The sequence below is a fragment of the Zonotrichia albicollis genome, chromosome 17 (genome assembly GCF_047830755.1).
Source record: "Zonotrichia albicollis isolate bZonAlb1 chromosome 17, bZonAlb1.hap1, whole genome shotgun sequence".
NCBI lineage: Eukaryota > Metazoa > Chordata > Aves > Passeriformes > Passerellidae > Zonotrichia > Zonotrichia albicollis.
The window spans coordinates 7,426,684-7,448,561 of record NC_133835.1 but is presented as its reverse complement, the minus strand read 5'-3'; the positions used below and the strand labels follow the sequence as shown (position 1 = coordinate 7,448,561).

At 42.1% G+C, this 21,878-nt stretch overlaps 1 protein-coding gene across 4 annotated transcripts in view; it reads right to left on the bottom strand.

The window, feature by feature from the left end:
• Nucleotides 1-8,652, bottom strand: part of EYA2 (EYA transcriptional coactivator and phosphatase 2) — a 91,396-nt gene extending 82,744 nt beyond the window's left edge. The window contains exon 1 of one of the 4 annotated variants that reach the window (XM_074553796.1): nt 8,415-8,652. Coding sequence is in view for 2 of the 4 variants with exons in the window: in XM_074553795.1 (XP_074409896.1) it covers nt 8,001-8,065 (65 nt within the window). In the remaining 2 variants the exon portion in view is untranslated. Of the gene's footprint in view, nt 1-4,349; nt 4,499-8,000; nt 8,164-8,414 lie in introns of those variants that run through there. The other 3 variants (XM_074553795.1, XM_074553794.1, XM_005491288.4) reach the window with 3 other exon arrangements.
• Between the last annotated feature and the right edge of the window lie 13,226 nt (nt 8,653-21,878).

The window sequence follows — 21,878 nt, the reverse complement described above, 5'->3', positions numbered from 1 at the left end:
TCTGACTCTGAGCAGCAGCATCCTTTATTACACTCAATTAGAAACCAAGATTTGTCTTCCTTTATTACATTCAATTACAAACCAAGCATTTGTCTCCACACCCCACCCCTAATTATCAGGGGGCCTAAATGGTGTTTCAAAACTAATCTAGCCCAGAAGGTTTTGCTGCATCTCAAATATTTTTACAGCAGACTCACTTGGCTTCTTCAGCCCCCTCCCCATCTAGTTCTCCCCAAATTATATTCATCTGCTGCAGTGAACAGGAAGGATGGCTGCCAAACAAGCAATATGAAATCATATATATATCATATATATAGGCAGACCACGCCTTCCTTCAAACCACAACTTAAGAGTTTTCAGGTGAAGAGACACTGAAGAGGGAAAGACAGCAAAGGTCTGTGAAATTTGCTATACAGAACATAATCTTACATTGCCTTGTGCAGGGTGACACACACTTACAGCATTGCTGAATGATTATGTATTTCTGATCAGAGACCTAAGCTCGCCTCTTGTTCAGAGAGAAATGAATTTTATTAAAAACAAGATTCCTCTAATGTAGGTATTTACACAACAAGCCACCAAGGCTACACAGAATAATGATCTCATAATTTTATTTCAATAAATAAAATGATAAATGTTGTCTGCCTTATTTTCCTGCTGCACACCTAACTCTACCAACACACTTAGGAGTACCAGGTCAGAGATGTGATACCATGGGCTAAGTCATATCACTGCAAGTTTTTGGTACAGGAGGTTCCAACCACTGGTACCAATAGGGCCATGGCACCTCCCTCTCTCCACCAAATCCAGATTTACCATCTTTTTTAACTGCTGCTGGAAACTTTGCTGATTTGCAAACAGGCATTTGAGCATGGACAGCACAGAAAGATGATTCCCACTCTGGTTCTGCAAGGCTCAGACACTGAAGAAGTCAGCTGGACTTGCACTGGCAGCAGTTATGATGGGATTGAAAAAAAAATTAAATATGCACTTTTGTAACGAGTACAGAAGGTTTAAAACTGCTCCCACTCAATAAAGTTCAACCCTGAAGTGAAATGATTGGGAACTGCAGTGAGAGCACGACTGGATCTAATACATTTATGCACAGTTGAACACAAGGAAGGATAAAATTTATGTATTTTGCTACAAGCATTAAGGCTGACATAATCCTAAATCTGTCTCAGTGAAGAGGAGTAGTATCAACACAGCACTTATCAAATGTAAGCTAGCAAAAAACACAGGTTTATAAATTCAAAAATAAAGTCAGCATACAAAAGAAGAATAAAAAGAAAAATTTGAATACAGCAAAAATAACAATCACATGTTTTACTTAAAAAAGTGTTGCCTTTCAGAAAAAATGGTGCTTTTTAGTTTGTTAAGGGGTGGAAAAAACAATCTCTCTTTTTCAAATAAAAAGTATTGCTCAATTTTAGACAAGATTTTGTCTTGTTTCACCCACAGTAGCGGGGAAAAATAATAAATTTACATAGCTTACAAAAATGAAGTACACACTGTCAACATTTATGGAGGATAAAGTAGTTTGTAAATACATTTTGTCTTGTCTTAGAAACAAAGAATTGTCAGATAGTTGCAATTAAACTATATGGATGGTAACTGAGCACAGAGGAGCAGTCGCAAGGGGAATCAAAACTAGTGATACAGATCTATATTCAAAACTGATCAAAGTTCTTTCCAAAGTAGCTGTAGGACAATTACACAGCAAACAGCCAAATCAAATGTGTCATCAAAAGACACGATTTGCAATAGATGGAAAACTTGTCTTCAGGACAGCTGATGAGGCTCTCTGCGTGGTGCACAGACAGAGCTGTAAATAACTGGGGCCCCCAGACTGCTCTGCTTACTCAACCTATTTAAAAAACAAAAACATCTCAGATGCTGCCCCACTTTCCCCTCACTGTTTCTTGTGGGTGCCTGCGTAATCCTAGAGGCATGTCCAGTTTTTAAGGCATTTGCAGAGTTTAAGGAACATTCCCCACGTCCCCCTGTCTCTGGAAATCCCGCTCTGGTTGAGTTTCTCTGTCAAGTCTGTTCTTTCCAGCATAGACAGAGGCACCAACTCTCCATGGGTTGACCAGTTACTATCTGGGCTGACTAGTATTAAATAATTTTCTTTATTTAGGATTATTTATTTAGCTGAGCTGCTTTCCTTCTCAAAAGCAGGGATGGCAAACAAGAATTTCTGCACAACGAGACCGAATATCTAGACTTAGGTGTTCAAGCCAACAGCACAAACTGACCCATTTTCTCAAACCTCTCTGCACATCTAAGAAGGGACGATTAAAACTGGAACTTCTTTGATTATTGCAACCAATAAAAAATAGGAGCTCACAGCCAGGAGCAGGCAGCAAAGACAAATCCTGCTTGCACAGAGACATGGCTCTGATCGAGCTTGGAGTCTGTAATGCTGCTTTATGTAAAAACATTCCTGAAGAAGTCTATTCTAGTTAAAATAATTCAAGACTTCCATTTCCCTGAATTATTAAGTGGTGTTGCAGCAAAGGCAAGTTGAGGTTCTACCATGCATCAATTTCCTCTCCAAAAAGCAGAGGGGAGATGAATGACACCAGCTTTTCATGCAGCACTCACGCAAAGACACAGACGTGAAGAAATCTCAGGTTTGTAACCAAATACTTTAAACCTTCATTTCCTTAACAGAAAACCAGCTGGGAATAAGTTAGAAGTGGGCTATCATCAAGGAAGTTCCTAACATCTGAACAACAAACTTCAGTTCCACCACTCTCTGTGCATCAATAACAAACCCTTCACCTGCTTTTCAAATTGCTACGGCCCAAATCATATCCAGGCTCTCACAGCCTCGAGCCCATTTTCACTCTTTGTATTCAAACCTGGCAGCAACAACAAAAAAAAAAAACCTCAGCAGTCTTGCAAATAACGAGATCCCACACCCCAACAAAACATGCACCCTGCTTCTACTAAATAAATGTCAGTCAACAAATAGGCACAAATTTCACAATGGCTGAGGTCATTCCCTCTAAGTCATTACGGTTTGTGGGTGAGTTTTCCTGGTGGTTTTAACATTGGTTTCTGTGATTGCAGCTATGCTTATTTATGCATTTAAGGCGTATGATCTAATACACTTAGGTTTAACTACTTCATTCTTTTGACATTCTTTCCAAATTATAAAAAGGATTCTTGGTGTTTTCACTGCCTTGGTAAAGCAACAAAATTGCTGTCCACATAATTTCTTAAAAATACAGAACAGAGTAAGTACTTGTTGAAAATAATTCAAAGGAAAAAAACCCTACCCCAGACATTCCCTCCTCCAAGATAACACTTTTGCTCTCTCTCTCCCCCCCCCCCCTTCTCAGGGAACTTGCTATTTTTTTTAGAAATAGATGTTTTGCTGGCTTTTTAAAAACAATATCCAGGCCTTAAGAGTGATTCATCTACAACTTATAATCAACACAGTAGTTCAGCTTATTTTTTTCAGCCCTTCTATTTTTACTGTTATGCTTTTTAAAAACTGCACATTTGTGGTATGCTTCAGTCACATTGCATCTTCCACTGCACTTTGAATTCTACAATAATGCTCATTTTATTCTACGCCTTTTGGTTATTATCTACCAGGGATCCTTGCTTGATAAAAATCAAAGAAGGCAATTTTCTACCTTTTTATAATGGAAATTTAAATTACCTCCCTCCAAGGCACAAAAAGCCCAAAGAGCCGGCATCATCCAAATGAGGATGGAGAAATTCACTGACTTGTAGGAAACATTCAGAAACATTTTCAAGAAGCTGAAATTAAAATTAAAATTAAAATCGTGCATGGAGATGGGTGTGCACGTCTCTCCCAATACTCTGTGCAGTGTGTGGCTATTACCTTATATACAGAAGTCACAGTAAAACACTTTAATTGACCTCTTTAAACTTGAGGCCATGGGTAATTCTGTATTTCTGGAGTCCCTGATATGGTTTTAGGTGTCCAAGCACGTTTCTAATCCAGCAGAAGAAAGAGTGAGAAGAACCCCCCACAAGCTCTGTGGAGAGAGAAGGGTCCTATCCTGTGCTGCCACCTCTTGCAGCTCAGCACCATCACCAGGTACTGTCTGACTCCAGCTCTGACCCAGCCACACCAACAAAACCTTATTCACTGGCACTCAAAGCACTCTCAATTTCCCAAGCCATCACCCCAAATCTGTAAAATCCTTCCATCACAGCCACACACTCTGTGGGCACCACAATACCTCAGGCTCCTCTGTCCCCTCCCGCTCCATCCTTCCCAAGCTGCTTTTTCTAATTGAACCCCAACTACAACGATCCCCCACAAATTACAGCAAACCTCCCTTGAAACTCCCCATAAACCTTACCACAACCCTGCAGCAGACTTCTGGCTTTGCACAGAGCCTCTCAGCACCAGGGAAGACAGCTCAGCACGGCACTAAGGAAGCGTTTTCCGGGCACAGCAGAGGTGACAAACAGGAGGAGAGCAAAGCCAAGATGCCATCTCGACTCCAGGCAAACAACCCCTCCTGACCTCTGGCAGCTCCCACACACTATTAAACAAAAACTATTCTCTCCATGTTAATGAACCATGTACAATCTAACAGATAACGCTGATGTTAAATAAACATGTTTGTATGTGACTCCTAATGCCAGGACTTAGGCAGCTGCAGACAAATAATTTTAAATGGGAAGGATTATGCCCATGTAATCTTTCTCATCTCATTTTACACATCTTTGAAATAATTAAAATATATAATTAAAGCACAAGCAGAAAGACTGAGTGAAAAGAGGTTTGACTATTTTTAATTATTCACTCTGTGACACACTCACTGGAACCATCTCTGCAGTGAACATTATTTTGGATCCAATTTTCCTCTCACACCTCTTGCAGCAGTAAATCAAGATCAGCTGAACAGCCTGACAAAGAAGGGAGCTGGATCGGGTTTTGAATGCTGCAATAAAAAAATATTTTGCAAAAAACTTAAATTCTTATTCCAGATTTCTCCTCTCTCCTGCTTCAAACCTTGGGTAGCACCAAATCTACCTGCAAATGGCAACACCTCCAGGCCCCAAATGACCCAACCAAGAGGAGCAATTATTTGCATCCTAATTGAAGGGCTTATCCTCACCTGATTAAAACAAGGTGTTTGTTAAACATCATTACTTGAGTTAAGATCTGCAAATAAAGATGAAGTATTGTTTTAAGAATTTGACTGCCACAAAACAATTGTTTTCTGATGGGATCTCTTAATGAACAGTCTCAACCAGGATTTTCAGCAGAAAAGGAAGGGAAAGAGATTTGGCAAGTTCTCCCTATTCATATCAAAGTGAGGAAATGCCAAGGGGTTTGAGTACTTACATTTTTTAATAGACATATACCAAAAAAAAAAAAATCTTGTATTTTTAACTAAATTAAGCCACCAAAAAGGAGGACGTATTTAAGCCTGAATGGCTTTACTTAATATATACCATTGTTTATAACTGAATATATTTTTTTGTTCCTAACTATTTTCCTGTCATGTGCAGTACAACGTGAAATTTAATGAAAATAACCTGGTTGTTAATCTAGGATGCTCCTCCATGCACTACTGAAATATACAATGCTACTGCTGTGAAAAATACACAGGTACAATGAAACTAACGATACACCCGGAACGGCAGCATGAAATTTCCTTCTCTACATCATCTACCAAATGACCCCTCCACTTACAGGATACATTCAAAATATTCATATTAAAACTGCAGTGTTCCATGGCTTATGAAAAGGATTTGAATTTGCAACTTCATTTAACAGTTTGTCCCAAATAAAAGTTACCCCAGCCAGGCAAAATTAACTCAAAAATATTTTCTTGGCATTCTAAGAACTTCTGCTAGTTTTCACAGATTTATAAAAGCATTTTTCACTGCATAAGCAATCTTAACAATCATTTCCACAGATTAGGTCTAACAACCTGTGAATTTATTGCAGAAGGAATTTACTGCAAGGAATAATTAGTCTTCAGCACTGCTCATGCTTGTTCTCCGGCTGAAGACACCTTAAGACCATCTGGTTACTGCAAAATTTGGCACAGAAGAAACAAATCTCACTGAAGAGAATTATAGCTGATTTCAGAATAGCTCTTGTACTACTACACATCATAAATAACAGTTGGGAAGACAGCAGAAAATTAGTAACGTCTCTAATTGTTTTCTTTGTCAGCAGTGTGTGCACACACACACTGACACACAAACACAGCCACGCAGAATTCAGCCCAACACCTCGCAGGCTTAAAGTTAAACATGCATAATATTTGCAGGATTAATAGCTAAATTATTAAATTTGCAGGGGAAAAAAGCATATTAACCAGCTATGCATAGCAACACATGAGACTCTTTAAGTGATATTCTGAGATCAAATTCTTTGTGTGAATACCTGAGTTTAATTCCTTCTTATAATTCAAGGCATATCCGCACACACCGTGGAGTTGAATATGGGGCTTATTGTTGGAGGGGGAGTTATCAACAACATTTTTATTTCTCCCTAATGAAGCTTTTCTAATGGAACCTAAGGCTGCCAATGTTGTGAGGTATTTGAAACAGGAACCCGTTTCAAAAAATTTCAACCAAATAATGGTGATAAGATTAGCGAGTCATGGGAATCGAGTCTCCACGTACAATTTTAAAAGAAAATGAGCTGAGGGGAGTGGGCTAAGCAAAGTAAAGCAAAACAAATCAATGAGTGTAAAACCAAAAGCATACACCACTTGTTATTTAGCCAAATGTTTTGACCTGTTGGCGGGTGAGTAGAAGAGGCACAAGAATTACATGGACAGTTTGACTCTGTAACTACACAATTCAATTTTACAACATAAATTTAGATTTTTTTTTTTAATTAAGAGTTTTAAGTTAGAACAATTAAGTTATCAGCTGCTGTACCATTTCAAGTAAATTTTCAAAACATGCTTAAAAAGTTTCTGGAATGTCTCCAAAGCTATGAGTACTGATTATTTTCGAGGCATTTGTACTGCAACTCTTTCCTACTTGCTTGTGCTACATCTGAGGGCACACGATGCCTTCAATTTCAAAGCAGAAATTAAAATTCAGCTTTATTACGAAATGGAAACAGTTTTCCCCAAGTAAAAAGGGATGATGAGAAAGAATTTATCCTGTCTGAAGCAACAAGTAACAAAACAATGCAATGCTAAATGTATGAAACTATCTAAGAAGCATTACTTTAGACACAGATTTACTAAGTTTAAATGTATGCCATCTTTTGTGGACCAGATTGCCCTAATACCCACAGATGTGGATAGCATGAAGAAATTCAAACATGCTTTCTCAATAAAGTGGGGGAGAAGGGGAGGGACCCTTCCACGGATGGCATTGCAGAGAAAAGAAATTCCCAGTAAATTAATGAAGTCCACAAGAGAAAGAAAACAATAAACCATTTCTGCCACTGCTTTTAACGGCGCTCAGGGATGCGTGAATTTGATATTGCGCTGAACAAAATTTCTGTTAATATTTGATACAGACCAATAAGCTGTTTATTGCTTCACTACATGTATTTTAGCAATCACAACTTTATACAACAGAATATATATAATTATTTGAAACGTCTGAGCAACAGTAGCTGTATACCATGAATAATTTCCTTTAGAGGCCATTCACTGGGCTCAAGCACAATTTAACACTCTGAAAAGTTTACTCAAACTGCACAAATCACATACAAGTTTTCCTCATAGAAGCAGCCGCGGGAAAGTGCAGCGGCTCACTTTATTTAAAAGCTATTAAAATCATTAATAAGCGGGGCTCGCTTGACGGTAAAACCGAACCGCACACTGAGCAGCGATTAACTCCCCGCGCTAATTCTGAGTCTCCGCACCCGGAGCCGCTCCGCGCCCGCGCTCCGCCGCAGCCGCCCCCCGACGGGCTCCGGAGCTCCGCGCCCCCGCCCCGCGCCCGCGGAGCGCTCCGGCCCGCGGAGCCCGGCGGGCAGCCCGCACCCGCGGAGGCGCGCAGCCCCCTGCCCCACTCACCGGCGGTGCAGCGCGGAGCCGCGGCGCTGCGGAGTGTGCGCGCCCGCCGCGGGCGCAGTGAGCATGTGCGAGGCAGGCGCGCATGCCCGCGGAAGGGAGCGCAGCGGAGCGGGGCGGCGGCTCCGCGCCCCGCGCTGCGCCCCGGGCGCGCCCACCCGCCCCCTCCCCGCCGCGCCTCCCGCCGGAGCCGCCCGCGGGCTGCGCGGGGCGCGGAGCGCAGCGCCACAGCCGCAGCACCGCGGCACGGCACGGCACGGCACGGGGGTTTCCCCTCGGCTCCTCTGCCTTATTGCTCGCCCGGCACAGCCGCCCCTCCGCCCCCCGCGGCAGCCCGAGCCCGGGGCCGCCGGTCCCGCGCAGCGCCGCGGCGCTGCCCCCGTGCCGCCGCCGCCGCCGCCGTCGGGGCGCACCTACCGCACGCGTGGGGCACCGCGGCGCGTCCCGGCGCCCGCAGCGCCGCGCTGCCCGCGGTGCCGGGGCGGAGGAGGAGCCTCCCGCGGCTCCCGGGGCCGCCCGGCAGCCCCCCGGTACTGTGGCGGAGCTGCCCGGTGCCCCCGGGACTGTGGCGGAGCTGCCCGCGCCCCCCGGGCCGCAGGGAGCGCGGAGCCGCCGCTGCCGGTCGTGGGCCGGGCTGTGCGCTCACCGGCGGCAGGTACGCGCCGGGCGCGCTGTGTCCCGCCCGTGGCTATGGTTTTATGTTGGTGCTATCATCGTTCATCGAGCTGCAAGTCTTTGAAAGAAATTTTTCCTGTAGAACTTGGACCTTTGAATGCCATGTGAATATCACCTTGTCTGTAGCCTCTGTTTCCATGAAAACAAGTCACTTTCACTACAGTCCTTGTGTTTCGGGTCTCTAGTGACATTTTAAAAATATCAATTTAAAAGGAAGGGCTTTTGTTGACATCTATTTTGTCTTAACATGCACAGTGCCACAGAGCCATGGGTCCTGCAGAAACAGCATCACTCGCCCAAGCCACCCTTCTGTACTCACAGAGCATCACACGGCTCCTGGCTCCCCAGAGGGCCAAACCCTGCCCATAGTTCCCGTCACCTCAAGCGACACAGAATGGATTTGTGGCCGTACAGAGGTGCTGTCCCACCTCTCATGTCAGCCCAAAAACAGAAGCAGTCTGGCATGTGCCACTTGTGCTCCTACCTGATGTGCTGGAAGCCTCAATCAGGCACCTCACCTGCTTGTTTGCACATCCAAGAGAGTGGAAGGAGGCACCTTCAGATGGGAAGATGAGGCTGGGACATCCCACTGCACACCCCTCCCCTGAATCCCCTGTGCTGTACGCCCCACAAACAGCTTCCCCTTGCCCCTGCTGGCCTTGTCCCTGCTCAGGTACCAGACATTTCCCCCCTTCCACTGGCATACCTGCTCGCTGGGGATGCAGCCTGGCCTCAGCAGCATTGGAGGGTTTCATTTCCACACCCTGCTCTTCCTCCTTATTTCCCCTCCTCACCAGTCTGGGACAGACTGCAGTCCTCCAGTTCTGTCTCTCCAGCACTGGGGAGGCATCAGGGGAGACCTGCAATTCCTTGTCCTGACGGCTTTTATTACACCTAGCCCTTTCCTCAGGAAGGAGATATCCCATGAACCACAGTGGAAAAGCCAAAGGAGCACAAAGGGTGTTGAGTTCAGGGTTTGAACAAGCTGCAGCCCACTCATGGATTTAACTCAAAATTTTGACAATGGAACAAAAACATCATTGCAACGAGACAGCTGTTTTTACTATCAAAATCTCTCAGATCAGTTTGACTGCAAAGTGTGTTCCTACAATCCAAAGGAGACAAAGCTCCCAGCATCAGTGTGGAGCTGGCAGCCTTCCTAGCATGAGCTACCTCCCGCCAGCCTAGAAAAACCAAAGCTCTTTCAGTTGTTATTCCCCATCAGTTCTCGGCACTAACCCCCTGATTTCCCCACGGATTATCTGCAGTTCTGAGTTTACACTGCTCTCACATTAAACTCTGAGCAATCACTGGCTGAGGGGTTTCCTTGCTGCCTTTCTCACCTGTAATTGGGGTTCTGCTGAGGAGTCTCTGAAGTACAAGAAAGTCCTCGGATCCATCTTGAAAATAAATCTTTTCCTTCCTCAACCTGCCGTGCCCAAAAGCCTGATTGCCACATTAGCTCCTTTTGAAGCTGGTTTTAACAAGTAAATTCATATCTAAAAATGCCTTGTTTGCAAAATTCTCCCAGCCCCCGATTTCACAACATATTTGAATATATGCTTAGTTTTATGCATGTGAATAGGCCTACAACAATCAATACAATTATTTACCTAAGTGCTTAAAGTCAGGCAGGTATTTAAGAATTAGTATTGTTTGTGGTAATGCCACGGCAAGCCAGGCAGGGACCGGGACCTCACTGTTTGTTCAGCAACCTGCACACAAAAAGACACTCCTTGTCCCTTTCAGTATAAGTAATTTTTGTAAGTTGTGAGTAACTTGTGAATCAGTGCCAGAAACACCTTTCTTGAGCTGGTGAGTAAACATTATTTGTCTACTCTAATATCCTTCTTATTTACCAAAAACATTGTATGCAATATTTAGAAAAGTAATAAAGGCACAGTGGGAAAAGGGTGGGTGGGCAAAGAGGAAAATAAAGGATATTTTTTCGATTAGGTATTTTCAGTGTTTTCATCATTGTTAGTATCCAGAAAAATACCTGTAGATGTTAAAAGCCATTTAGAAAGGCAAGGGAATAGTATGGATCCTTCCCCATCAGTGGGACTGTGGGTGGGTCAGACAGCTGCATGGGGCTGCAGGGTGAGAGACAAGGAGCCACTCCTTGTAGTTGGCTTGATAAAAGTCTCAAATTTCATCACACTGGGGCATCATCAGGGATTGCCAAGGATTTCTCAGATCAGTGGAATTTTTTTCAGTCAAAAACCAAGGCAGGTTTAGAAGGTGGTTTGAGTTGTTACTCTGTGCTCACTCCATATATTGTAAACCCAAAGACTGAATGGAAATGGTGCAGAAAGCTCCAAATGGAAATGCTCCTAATCATGGGCTGGGTGCCAGTGTCCTGCACAGATTTCAGAGATAATGGTCCTCCTTTGGCACCTGAGCAGGCAGAAAATGCCCTGTCCTTGGGAGCATGGGGAGCTGTCCTCTGCCAGACCTGGCATCCAGAGGGTTTGTCCCATAGTGTGGGACAGCCACACCTCAGCCTCTCTGAGGAGAAGGTGAAGAGCTAGACCCCAAATTTTAGTTACTGTGGAAATGCATTTCCCTTGAGGAAGTATTACGAGTGTCTGCTGTTGACCTCATTGTCAAAATGAAGAGAACTGCATCAGTACCAACAACTGCTTCTGCTTTTTAAAACAAGAAATTAGCCAGTATTGCACTTCATCACCCTCCTTCACAGTTGTGATATCACCGTCGGTAACAAATCAAGGTGACAAGTCCTTGAAAAGGATGCAGAGAATTTATTGGGGTACTGAATATGGTTAACCCTAAGCACAGAAACACCCCAAGTCAGAAATCACTTTACAGAGTGTAATAATTTAAAAATAATGCTTTTTGGGCTCTTCCTAATTGTTCTCTGGTCCTTGGGTTCATGTTTTCAATTTCTGTTTGCAACCACAATGCTGAGTAACTTAGTTGTCTTCTAAAATTAAAACTGAGAATCTCACATTTTCATGTTTTCACATGATGCCAGAGCTCAGGCTTTGTGGGGAAAAAAAACAAAAACAAACCCCAAACACCCCAACCCTCACATTTTAGAAGACTTTCAACAAAATTGCGAAAGTTGGCAACCATAATATTTCCTAACACAATATTTTGTGGATTCCAGTGAAATTTCATTCTCAAGGCTAATGGTTGCTTTCTCTCTGGTAAATGTCCTGAATTGCTGCTGCTGTTATTGTTAGAACATTGTTAATTTATGCAGTAATTTAAAAACAGAGGAGAGGTACTCTGTCCTCAAGTAATTAGAGGATAAACAACATAATCTAGAGACTATTTTAATTTTCTTTGCTGTACAGCTAAACAGAATTATGTAAAAATGATCTATTTCCCATATTTGTGCTCAGGCCTGCAAGACACCAAGGATCTGATTCTAGAAATACTTTAAATATATTTAACTTGAATGCCACCAGACTGCCCCCAGAGCAATAAAGCATTTCATATAGGATTGTGCCATCCAAGGGGGCTTTACTTTGCTCTACTTGGTTGCATTTTTGGTGCCAGAAGGCTCTGCTCCTTGTAGGATGGATTCTTCTGTGGATAATAAGAGCTGTGTCAGGATGTGAGTGCTAACATCTCACATTCAGAACCAGAGCCATCAATTCTGAGATTATTCTTCTTATTTCTAAGAACGTTTGCTCAGTCACAGGCCACAACATTTAACAAATTTTATCTCAGTCTTTGGTATTGATGATAAGCCAATATGTGTTGTTTAGCCTGTTTCATCAACATTCAGAACATTTGTAACTGATAAACAAACTGCATGTTAGCTATTAAAGCTCAAAATTAGGCTGGCAGTAAAAAGTAATCTGAGAGCAGGACTGTAGCTACTGATACTATTGAAGCTGGTCTTAAAACATATGGTTTCTAATCATTGACACAATGCACAAAAATAAAACCCTGCAACTGAGGAGTGCCTGATCTATTCACCACTAAATGATCAAATATGCCTGTTTGTTTTTTAGTTTTATGTCCCCTTCCTCTTTCTGGTTTTCAAAAGTAGAAGCTTGCTATTTAATATTAGCTGAAGATCTGGCCCTTTGTACCGGCTGCAGACGGGCTTCATTAATCAATTTCCACTACTGAACTGAAATGAAAAAAACCCTGAATTTTTTCCTTTTTTTTTCAATACTCTCCCACTATTTTGCTTGGAATTTCTCCTGTAGAAACAGTAGATCCCTCTACTCCATCCTTCCTGTTTCCTCATGCTTTAGAGGAAAAATGTTTTGGACTGTGCAGACGATGCAGCTTCACAAATAAAACATCCACTGACAAAAAATGTGTGATTTGTTTCAGGCTGGGATCCCCCACTCTTACTGCAGGCATCTCTAACAATAGGAGTAAACCAAATTTCATCTTTGAGCACAGCTGAAAAATAATTAGTTTGCATAGAAAGGTATTAAAATGAAAAATAAGTATTATGACCATTTTGGTCTTTTTCTTCATGAGCTTTTTTTCAAGACCTCTTTTAATAACATAATGTGAGACTAAAATTCTTATTTTGTGCTGCCTGCATGGAGCATTGTATGCAAATTCATGGTTCCTGCTGACTCACTTTGCCACGTGCAGTTACGAACCCAGATCTGAATGTGGGAAATGCCAGGGCTCTGCTGGTGGAAGGAATGATGGTCTGCAGGAGAGATTTAAAAACCTGCCCCTGAGCTAAAGCAATATTTTAAAGTTAAGGTTTGATGTTATTTCAATTACCAGGAATAAAAAAAAAAAAATCACTAGGAAGAATTTGGACATTGATCCATTTGGAGAGGAGGTGCAGGATTGGGGGGATTTTTTTACACTAGAGTAGAGCTGAGAAATGATCAATTTTCAGATCTAATCAATGCGTGCCTTAAAAGCCAGATTAATAAAATCTATATTAACTTTTAATAAAAGCACTTTCCCTTTGAATCTAATATGTATTGGTGATCTAAAAGGAAGACATATGGTCCACTCCTGTTGCCGTGAGTAAAAACTGAAGGGATTTGTGCAGTTATTGTCTCATGGGTCCTTGGCTTTAAAAATTTTTTTTCTTTACACTTCAGGTGAAACATTTTGTAGATATCAGCTTCCTCTTCAGGAATTCCATAGGCTGGCAAACCCCCTCATGAGTTACAACTTCTGGCTCTCTTTCTTTATGACTGGAGCAGTGTGCATGAAGCAAAACATAATTTGAAGTTGCCTCTGACCCATATAAAGTTGTATCTCTCTCTAGGCGGCTGATGTTTCAGTAAGCCAAAAAAAGATGAATTTTGGGTGGGCTCCAAATTAGGCACTGGTTGGCTTTTGATGCAACAGCATCAAAGTGCCCTGGCTGGGCTGCAGCAACAACTGAGCAGCATTGCTGGGACAGAGAGCATGAGCAGTCTCCCAGAAATCTTTCATCTAATTTATCTTGTAGAACTGTAAGTATTTTGAAAGTTTAATCACACAGGAATCAAAAGCCATTCTTCTTGATTTTGACTGTGAGGAAGAGTTTTATTTTAGGAATTGGAATGTGAGCACTCCAAAACTTTTTTAGTATGCCTGTCCTAATGGGAATGAATCTCATTATTATGTACATTAAAATTGACAATCAAATACAAGTGCTTCAGTCTGTTATTTTAAACTTGGAGAATGTTTACCTAAATTCTATCTACTTTCATTCAGGAATTCTCATCTGGCTTTCTAAACTGTTCTCTATCTCTAAAGAACATTTCTTTAAATCACATTATACTTGATGGAAAAGTAGGGGCAAATTCAGTTGTACTTTGAATGTAATTTAGCTGCACCATAGAAACAGGCTTTCAGACCTTTCATCGAACTGATTTACGAGCGGAACTAAGGTTTGCTTAGTACAACATTTTCACAGTCAGAGTTACATTCCCACAAAAGGCAATGCTGTCAGGTAGAATGACCATGAGTCAATTCTGCCAAACCAATCTTTTTGTTCAGATAAGCCACTCTGGCTGCCACAAAACTTTAATTAGAAATTTAACACAATATTAAAAAAAAATTGCTCCAAACCATGGCTGTTAGGTATTTTGAAACAATCTGAGAATACAATAGATGCCTAAGAGTGTGTTGCCAGTTTCCCATCATTAGTAGTCATTGGACTTTTACATTTGTTTTACAAACTAATGAAAGGGCAGATGCTGGAAGAAGTGGAATGTACCAAAAGAGATGTGGCTTCACAGTGCAACTTGTACTGCATTTCATATTGCTTGGGATTACAAACTGTAATGATCCTCCCTAAGTTAAAAGAGTAAGTGTTCTTTCCTAACTTCTATACAAATACAGCAAAATTCAAGAGAGCCAGTGCTAGGAAATCACTGATAGTCTATTCTCAATTTTTTGGTCAATAATTCCCTTCCTGTTTATTATGACAGAGATAATTTGCATTTTGCTAATACATGTTACAGACAGGAATAAGCCCCATCCTCAATCTTTGAGGCCAAGAGCTCCATGCATCCTTCCAATAACTCATTGGTCACCTTTTAGGAGTGAACAGTAAGCAAATCAATATGATTTATAGTTTTGGAGGCAATTCTCTGCAGATCAATTTACCCAGGGTAATTCTTTTAAAAACTGACTCTGGTAAAATGCTTCCTTTTCTTTCTGTGCTCAAGAAGATAATTGGACTAAAATGTTCCCTTATGCTCCAAAAATGTGACTTTGCATGATCTAATTTTTTACTTTGTTTTTGTTTAAGCCCACATGCCCCTTCTGCTCCCATGTATTAGTGCAGAGGGGCAGCACTTCACGTCCTTCCTTGGCAGAGAGGAGACAGGCAGCTGTCTGCCCTACACAGCCCAGATCAGTGCTGACCCAGGAGATCCACTCCTCTGCTAGGCTGTGAGCAGAGAAACGTTCAAAAAGAAGCTATTCCAAATTGTGGGAGGTATTATGATAAGATCTCCATCTGGCTTGCAGCAATTTGAGTACTTCTACTGCCTTGTTTATACCATTTTAAATATCTAATGAATACAATATGCTGTCCCCAAAATAATATAGCATATAAGGCCTGTAAATTTAGAGTTGAAAGTTTTATAAAAGAACTTGGCACGTTACCTCTCTGTAAATATTAACTGAGTGTTCCTAAAAATGCTTTCCCAAGCTTCTATTGCACCCAGCAAGAAGACAGGGCAGTACAGGTAGCCAGGATGAAGTGGCAATCCAGTGGACAAGCTTTCTCTTGTTTGGTAGATATTTTCCCTAACAACTTTTCACTTCAATGTTATGTATTTCAGGGAGCAGCAAATGCCAATAGATTCCTTAGAGAAGGGGGCCCAGGACCCAAGTGTGGCTGCAGCCCAGGCAGTGATGGGTGCCAGCAATGGGGCCCATTTAGAACTCCAAATGTGAGGAGCAATGAACCAGGGTCCATACAGGGAACCCACCCAGGTGGGGACAGGAGGGGGCAAAGAAGACACCAGCGATAAACCACCCACAGGACAGGAGCAAGGCTCACCCAGGACTCCAGGCTGGACACAAAACACCTCTAGCCCAGACAGGGGCTGGGTACCCTGGGCTGAGCCTAAACAGAGCCATGGGCATGGGCAGGGGCTGTGGGTGGAGGCTCAGGTGAGGCTGCTCGGAGCAGTTAAGGACTCCATACCTCCAGGGTGCTGCCAATATCTGGCAGTAGCTGTGTTCCACATGAATCTGTTTGTTTGCTGGAGTTTGTGCAGGGCATGAGCAAACAGGCCGGGATAAACAGGCGCCAACCGACAGCTCGGGCTCGGCTCCAGGCCTTGCCAGGGAGCTCCTTGTGCAACTGCAGCCTGGGGGCAGGCAGAGCTGTGTGCCAGCTGAAGAGGTGACTGTGCCCAGCAGAGTGCCCAGGTGCCCTTGTCACTGCCCTGCAGGCACCGCTGGCTCTGCCCACCTGCAATTCTCTGAGCCTCGCTGGGCTCTGTTATTTGTGTCACTACCAACGCCGGGCATAGACCAAACTGGCTTAAACTGTGTTTATGGCAAGGGCTGTGCCCAACTGGGCACAAATAGGGAAGGACCAGATGGAGGAAGTTGTTCCATGAAGTTTTTGAACCTCTTTCTGCTGCGCAGTCTCTGAGAAGACCCAGCTTGTTTTCCTCCCAAATGAGTTGATGTCTCTTTAGAGCACTGAAGGAGATGGATCATTTTCCTCCTGCATTGTGAGGTATCCACATTGCTCTCTTAGAGCACATTCATAGAAAATAACGAGCATTTATATATTTTATATATATTTATAGTCACTTCTCTTATTTTTTTGCCTTTATGAACTGATGGGAAATAATATCTTGGTTTGGGAGAAAATGATTTTGCCACCAGGCTTCATGAGCCTCTCTTCATTCATTTCAAACGTTGCCCATTTTAGCATTAACTTCCAGAGGCGCCGTATGCCAGTACAATACAGATCAGAAATATTGAGTGCATTACAAGTAGCAGGTTACACTTCAAAACACTTGGTTCACAGTGTTTGAGACCATTAATCATTTTTATTATTCTACAGGACTGAAAGGGCTTAGAAACTTTGCCTAGGAAGCAGTATAGATTCTGAACAGCTGCACTACGACTCCTGCTCACATTAGGTTTTGGACAGACCATTGATTTTCAGTAAATGTTCTTGGCGGCCAGGAAGTGCTGAAACTGGCAAACTTTCTCTCACAAACTCTTTTTTTTTTTTTTTTTTCTTCTGAAATGAAAAACATGCTGGTTGTTCTGATTTAGATCATCAGTATGGCCCTGATTTACCACTACATTACACCCTCATAAAACTGGAGTATCAAGGGACCTCAGTTACAGGCCAGACAAAATCAAATCCATGATAGGGAGCACATACACATTTTTGCAAGATTTCTTTTTTTGAGTCTGTGTTAATAGGCACTGCATATGTCAGCTCTTGCATATGTCTTTTCTTTGTTTTTATGGCAATTATTAGCAAGGAGGATATTCAATACAATTTGGCTGTGTGTGAATTCAGATTTTCAGAACAGACTGACAAACATTGCACTTAGAGAAAAAGTAGCGCATCCATAAACTAACAAAGTATTATCATTCCCCATGCAATTGTGTCTGCACTAAAATGCCATTTGATTTGGTCTCTTTATATTTTTGCATACTTTGTTCTGCAAATGAATATACCAGACATTACACAGAGAGATGACAGGATACTTTATCCTGGGTTTCCTTCCTGGAAGTTACACTTTATTACTTGTAAACTAGAAAATACAACCTGCATTGTTCCCAAACCCATGGAACTGTTTAAGAAGAATGGCATCTAGAACTAGCTACAGTTTTAAGAGATAATAGGACTGTAGTTTGGACTTGAATGTTGGACTTTAATGCATAAGAAAATCTCAATTCAATCATAAAAAAAAAGCTGTGTCTGAAAATGGCATTCTAATTAAATCTTATGAAGATTTTAGAGACAAAGGGGGCAAATAAACATCATTTGCATCCCCTAGGTAAAGCAGTATCACTCTTTCTTTTATTTAACCTTTTTACTTCTCTTTTCATGCCTCTTTAAAGCTCTATTGGTTTGGTTGGGGTTTTTTTGTAGAGGGAGAAAGTTAGGAAATTGGAAACCTTCCTGCCCTGCCAGCAGAGGTGGAAAACAAAAATGTTCAGTTGCCAAAACCTAGAATTATGTTCTTAACGGATGCAGTATAAAGCAGCAATATTTTGATATTTTCAGTTGGACCATTTAGAATGGAAATAGAATTATATCATATTTGAAAACAGTTCTGGAAACAGAAAAGCTGCAGTCTTTGTAATTGGATTTTTCTTGAAAAAGATTCTTATGAAGAGCGCTTTCAAAAAAGAAGTATTGTAGTTGGGTTAGTGAGGAGTACAGCAGGGAGAGAAATAGAAACATTTTCTGTATTTGACATTTGCAGTCCTATAGAAATTTTGATGTAGAAAAGCCTGGGGAAAAAAAATTTTGAACAGACCATCTGATGTGATTGGTCAGACATTCAACATAAAAAAGTCTCCCATTTCCTTGCTCAGTAAAAATAAATTTACTGTTTGTGGGGTTTTGTTTCTGAAGTCAGACAAATGTCCTTTCTTTTTTTTTTTTTTTTTTGCCCCTTGGGTTTTTTATTCGTTTCATTGGTTTTTATTATTACTGTTTGTGTGTTTGTTTGGTTTTTGTTTTGGGGGTTTTGGTTTGGTTTTATTCATTTTTTGTTTGGTTGGTTTTTGTTTAGGGGATTTTAGTTTGGTTTTTTTTCACTTTTTTGTTTGTTTCTGAGATGGGGTAATTTCTAGTTTTCACGTCTTTCATAAGCTCAAACCAACTCATGCTGAATGAAACAAATGAGATCTCTCCTGCTCTGTAAGGTTTAAAATCTCTGATTTGGGGGTGAGTGTCCCAATATGAGTGTGGAGCAGCCCTGCAGTGATTTAGTGCCCCAGGGCTGGCACAGCTGCCAGGGGTATCGGACAAGGAGCCCACTCGGGCTTATTTATAGAGACCCACACGCTTTTCATCTTCCTTTGGAATTTTTATTTCAGTAGCATTTGAGATCCCAGCCCTCGTGCACTTTCACATGAGAACATGGTGCCTCTCCTGAGAAGCTGAGATTTTAGGATAGGCAGACAAAAGGAAGAGGAGGAGAAGGGCTCCCTCATTCCATCAGCTCAGCTCCAGGTCCCAACAGGAAAACTGGGATATGGAGCCTGGCCCATTTTGAGCTGCGGTTTTTGTGTTTTGGTTGGGGTTTTTTAAAGACAGTCATGCTTTGGGATTGCACAGAAAACCAATTTGCTGCACAGTGCCACTTAGAAAGTGAACTCGTGTCTGGACAATTTTCCACCAGAGCCTGTCCAACTTCCCAAACTGCTTTCTTTTGTTGCTTTTGGGATGAACTTGACTTTCATCGCACAGAGCCCTCTCCTTTGTTTTCAAAGGCTTTTTCTGCCAAGCCAAGTAACTGTATTTCTCAAGCACAGTCCTCTGAAGGCACTGAAGCATGTTGAATACAGAAGAGTAATTTGTTCCCTCAGGCTGTATATGTCTTGTATTAAAAATTACAAGATGTGAATCTGTGGCTGTGCTGGGAGCACACACTGGATTTGTTGTATGGTGAGAAGAGAACAGGTTATGGTTAATCTTGTTCATTCATTGAAGATAAGAGAGGCACTGCCCTTTCTGCTTTTTTGTTTTCTTGGGTCTGGATCAAATCCCCATCTGTCCATCAATGTGAACAATTGCGTCTGAGTCAAGAGTGCTTTGATTAAAAATGATATGGCTGGAAACACCCTTTTTACTGAGAAGAAATGAATAAGGAAATGGCCCTCATGTGTGAGCTTTTGGGGAGAGACTGTCTGCTCAGCTCGCAGGCCAGTCAAAATATGCTCTCCAGCAGGGAAATTAATAAATAGACCAGCTTCAATAGATGGAGATTTAAGGGCAGGAGACTAATGTTGTTCTAAAATTCTTTTGGGTTGGAACTTAAATCCAATCTTAATGAGGTCATAGTAAAAAATTAATTTATTTTCTATCTTCCAAACAATATCTTCTTTGTAAAACAGGAAGATTGGAGAGATTTTTTTTTCAATAATTATTTTTATGTATGCTCCAAAACTGCGTGAAAGCTCTGGCCCCTTTCATTTCCTGAAGACAATCATGATAACCTTAAATGGACCACATGAATGTATTAATTTCATATTCCTAAGTGTTATGGAGAATTGAGAAACCTCCATTATCTGGATTTCCTCTGTATGGGATGTCAAGAATGATATGAAAGGAGTGGTTTTGTAGTGAAAATACAAAACTGCTGAGTAACAGCAACATGAGTATACAGGGGCCTGGTTTGGACTAGTCTCCTGTGGAAGTGGTGGAAACTCCATCATTCAAAACATCAAAGTCTTTTGACTGTTGAGAGTCTCACAATACTGGCTGTTTTTCTTGAATCTCCAGCTTCTGGAATCAATGAATTTGTCAGCATTTCCATGTATTTTACATAAGCAAGCACACAGACGAGCTACTGGTATTGCTGCTTGTGGAGAAAAGCTCAGAAATGAGACTATGAAAGATTCAAATAGTAAAATACAAAGAAGTAACACTTCCTGATTTGGCAGATCTGGCAAATTTTGAATCTGCAAGTTTGCCCATCCCTCAGAAAATGAAAGCAGTGGCCTATCAAGTGTGCACAATAACGAAATGTCAGTGGTAAAGGTGGTGTGGGCATCCTGGGATCCTGGCATACTTCAGGAATTCCTGCTCATCCCTCACCTGTGGCTTTGGAATCACACAGGTTGTGGGTGGGTGTTTTACAGAGATGCTGCAAGCAGGAAAGGGCCACAATGTGAGGGTTTAACAAGTAAAGAACTGCTGGGATCCACATCTGGGGCTTGACTTTGGGTCTGTCCTGAGCAGGGTAAGAATGTCATTACATACCTAAGTCACCAGTTTTATGAGTGATTTCCATGTTCTGTTTCCTTCATGAAGTGTGAAGTCTCCTCATCAAAAAATTGCATCTATTTAGCAACAAAGGACTTGGCAATTCACCGTCAAGGAATGGATAACTCTTGAGTGGCAGAGCCAGGGGAAGAACAGAGGTGACTGATGGAAATGGGAACCTCTTGACATAGGTGGTGTCTGATGGCTCCACACTGTGGGCAGCACCTGTGTGAGTCTCACTTGGGTTTTGGAGGGAAATGAATAGAAGGCAAGGCAGATACTTCAAGGAAGAATGACTTGATGGAAGTGGTGTTATAATAATGCTGAGATTACTGTGGTCAGGAAACTCTTTCTGTGTCCATCAGAACCAGGTAAATCTCTGTGTGTCTCATTGCTGCAGAGCCTCCAGCCACAGGTAACACCCAGCACAGTGTAATGCAGCTCTGGTACTGCAAGAGCTTTCCAAGTGGCTGCAGAGATGCCTGGAGCTCAATTTACACACAACTTGCTCCAAGATCCACCCAGGGTGGGCCACCATGTGGCCAAGGCACCATTAACTCTCTGCAAGCCATGCAAAGCACCACCCTTGCACTGGAAGCAAAGGGTAGGTCCTGCCAGAGCATTTCATTAAAATCAAAATGCACTTACAGGTAGATTCCTAAAATTTCACCCTCCAAAGGGTCTGGGCTAGTCCTGCTGGGATACAAAGAAGTGATTCACAAAGATATTTCTAACTTGCTGCTTAGCTGCTTAAGCCATCACATGGCAACTGCTGCCTGCACTAAATGGAAAAGAATATTCTTTACATGCAGACACAGTTT